Below are 3,835 nucleotides of genomic sequence, written 5' to 3' on the forward strand. Positions count from 1 at the left end.
GGCGACTGTGCGTTAACGGTACTCAGCTTAAGCAAGAAAGCTAATTCTTATAACTAAAATATACGATAGGAATATACATATGCATACATATACAAATACATATACAAATACATATACATATACATATATTACGCACTGTAACATTTTAATATTATCCGATCGAAACACATGCAAAAGGCGAGAAGTTCTTGATGACCTTGTGTTGTGTTAATACTACTGGAGCAGACAAGTGCCACTGTAATACTGTAATATTATGCATTTGGGCGTGTCACATCGTATGCACCGGCCTGCCAGGGGCAGCCTGCTTAGAGCAGTGCAGCACTGGTGGCCAAAATAGTTGATCCACTGCGTTTAGATTGAATTTTAGTTAGTCGTTGAAATGAAATTTGAGAAAATTATTTTTTAGATACATTTTCAAATTAAGTTGAATTTTTATCATTGGTAAACACTGAATTATGCTCAATTTTGTGTTTTTATAGAATTTAAAATATATTTTTGCTTTAAATTTTCATTATTTTGTTGTCAAAATTAGAGAAATCTTAAATTAATTTTATTTTATTTGAGCTTCTACAATATTGATGAAGTCTAGTTGTAATTTTTAGTTGAAATTTCATTTCAATATTTAAACGTTTTCCAAAATTTAATCAAGTTCTCTTTAGGCTAGTCACAATTGAAGCAAAATACTTTAAAAATATTAAAATTATTTCAAATTTCTGTTAACGTCTCAGGTATAATTTAGCAAAGCTCAGAAAGAACTGTTACAGCGCGACACTTTTTATGGCCGGCAGTGTAGGCCTAATATGATTCAATTATATTGTCATGCATACGAAAACGATTTACGTAGATTTACTTTGTGTGTGTGTGTGTGCGTCTGTACGCGCACTATATAAATATTATATCTATGTTAAATTATGCAAATTGTATAACCGCCTAGCCAAGTAAGTCGCAGCAAGCGAGTAAATTCGAATTTGGGCTCCAATGCGGGGGAGAGACTAGGCTTATCGAGGGGAATAACTATAGTTGCCTAAGTTCAATGTGTTTCTTATACTAAGTTGTTAACTGTCTAAATGTGTATATCTATGCCTATGTTAATCTATGCATGTGAAACCCTAGTTTACACACTTTCAATGCAAAACACACGAAACTGATAAATTATATTTTAAAGAAAACAACAGCAAAGCATTTTGATTCGCGGCTATAAAAGACAGAGTTGATTCCATTGGAGGCAAGCGAAATGTTGCAGTTTCTGTTGCTTGGCCTGTTGGCCGTGGTCGGGGCCCAGGACTCGGAGTATTTCGAGAACTACTACAACGAGATTGATGTGGACGATGAGCTGGCAGAGATCAAGACGCGCAACGCTATGCAATCGCCGCTGCAATTGTGGCCCAGCACAAGGATCTACTATCGCATAGCCAGCGACTGTAGTCCGGAGGAGGTGGCCAATGTGCACACGGCCCTCGCCACGTTCAACGAGCAGACCTGCCTGCAGTTTGAGGAGCTGTCAGGGCCGGCTGCAGCTGGCGCTCGCTATGTCTACTATAAGAAATCGGACAAGCTGTGCGGCACTCGCATTGGCTACAATCCCATACCGATCCTGGGCTCCGGCTCACACGATGTCCAGCTCTCGCCGAAGTGCCTGTCCTCGCCGGGCATTATACAGCATGAGACACTGCATTTGCTGGGGCTCTACCACGAGCAGAGTCGACCCGATCGCGACGATCACGTTGTTATCGATTACGATAACATTCCGCGCAAGTATTGGCCACAGTTCATGGCCACCTCGACGGCCACTACGACCACATACGATGTGCCCTATGACTTCGATAGCGTCATGCACTATCCGAAAAATGCCTTTGCCAAGGATCCCACTCAGCCCACAATACGCGCCCTGGTCGACGGCTCAGCTGTGGAGCGGGATATGGGACAGACGATGGGCCCAACCGAGGGTGACTTATTCAAAATACGCAAGATGTACAAGTGCGATCAGGCCTTATAATCACGCGACTTAGACAGAGAGAAAGAGTGAGAGAGAGAGATTCAGTTGACAATAAATTGGGAATTTGTTTAATTGGGAAATTTTTTATTCCTTTGTTGATTCGTTAAGAAATAGTTAAGACGAAAAGTGAAATAATGTTAAATTGAACAAGAATGGTAAGTAAGAAAGAAAGAAAATACCTTGAACCACGGCCTATTTTCTATTCTATTAATAGAAATCCGAAACGGATTGCACGCGTTTGACTATTTGCTACTTCTATTACCCTTTGCGCTGCTTTCCACGAGGTGTTGTCAGCAGAGCAAACGTCTCACTTTATAACTTCTGTGTTACTTGACGGATTTCATTGAAATTTTCAGCATATGATCTACATATTCTATGGAATATTTGTCTGTTTAGTAAGACTGCAAACTCTTTCACATATTGTGCATATTTTTGCAACTAAACTTCCATTTAAAGAATTTGAAAAAATCTGACCGGTATTTAAAATATAACAAAAATCAAAATTGTATAAAATATTCACGAAGCTAAACGCAAAATTTGAAGTCTCTAGCGCTCGCTACTTGCAAGTTATAGCTTAATAACTGTATTTAGATATTTGATCGATTACATTAAAACGAGAATAGCTATCGATTACAGGAAGCAAAATTGATGTGGGCCTGCTATACAGGGACCTACAACAAAACTATAAGTCTCAAGCTCTTGTATATCTGAGATCGATGCGTTCATACATACGGACAGACGAACGGACGGACAGGGCTAGTTTGATCCATTTTGTCTTCCTGATCTAGACTTTAGATATTTTGTGTAGTCTGCTAAATCTCCTTCTGCCTGTTATATATATTTAAATTAACATAATTAACGTAAAACATATAATTTTCTATATTTTATATGTTCAAGTTATATATAATATGAGCCTTAGCTGGCATTGCTCGACTTAATATCCCGTAACCCAGTTCGATTCGTTTGCTCTGTTTATTTACAATAATTATTATCTTGAGTTACTTCTTTCTTATTTTTTTAAATGAATATAAGTTCTTTGATAAATTTTGTTTATAAGTATACAAGCAACCCTCGTAAATTGAATAATCATATATACATGTAATAAAGATCTTTATATTTAATATGTTTGTCAGACAGATATGCCCAGAAGACAGTTAGCTGCTGCTGGTGCTGCTGCCGCTGCTGTTTAAATCCTTTTCAATTTTGTGCCAAAGTGTCAAAGTCAGTTAACTGAATAGTAACTGGGCTGTAAACTATTGTAGGGCAGTGTGAGCTTCGGCTTGATTTGGGCAGACAGCCAAGGAAATTAATGTGACCAGAGTGCTTAGCGAGTGTGAGTGCCAACTGTCTTTGCCAGCCTAAAAACCTGTGAGTGTGCGTGCGTGTGTGTGAGGGTGTGTATGTCTGGCATAACTAGCAAATAGCTTTGTCTCTGCAAACATTTACAATTGAAGTTGAATGCATTAATTTTGTGTACTTTCAAATTGTAAATGTGTCAAAAAAAAAAACAGCAACTACAAATGCTGACCGTCACTTTAGCCTTAAGAGCGCTTGCATATGAAATGTGCGCCGGCATGGCTTAAGAGAGAGCTCGCATTCGCAAGTTCGAAACTTCAAAAGCTGAAAGAGCTCTGGAAGCAAGAAGAGCACATGTTGCCTAAGTCTGGCACCACTGTGCCCTAACTGTGGCATGGCGAAAGCTCTCTCTTCATGGCGCGCTCTCCTTTGCGCGCTCTCCTTTTGCCTCGTCGGCTGTCGGGCTCGGCGCTGCCTTGGCTAACTCGCTCGTGTGTTGTGGTGTGTTCGAGTGCCTGTTTCAGTATATTTAGTGCAGTCGTG

The 3,835-nt window shown here is 39.5% G+C and overlaps 1 protein-coding gene across 1 annotated transcript; it reads left to right on the plus strand.

Moving 5' to 3' along the window:
• The first annotated feature begins 1,234 nt into the window (after window positions 1-1,234).
• On the plus strand, window positions 1,235-1,996 carry LOC111604193 (zinc metalloproteinase nas-7). The gene has a single exon (XM_023322148.2). The coding sequence runs from the start codon at window positions 1,235-1,237 to the stop codon at window positions 1,994-1,996; it is 762 nt and encodes a 253-aa protein (XP_023177916.2).
• Window positions 1,997-3,835: the final 1,839 nt, after the last annotated feature.

Source organism: Drosophila hydei, unplaced genomic scaffold, assembly GCF_003285905.1.
Source record: "Drosophila hydei strain 15085-1641.00,03,60 unplaced genomic scaffold, DhydRS2 tig00008121-arrow-pilon, whole genome shotgun sequence".
NCBI classification, from domain to species: domain Eukaryota; kingdom Metazoa; phylum Arthropoda; class Insecta; order Diptera; family Drosophilidae; genus Drosophila; species Drosophila hydei.

Bases quoted from the DNA above. Each gene is read 5' to 3' on its own strand.
- LOC111604193 (XM_023322148.2), top strand. From the start codon at position 1,235: ATGTTGCAGTTTCTGTTGCTTGGCCTGTTGGCCGTGGTCGGGGCCCAG.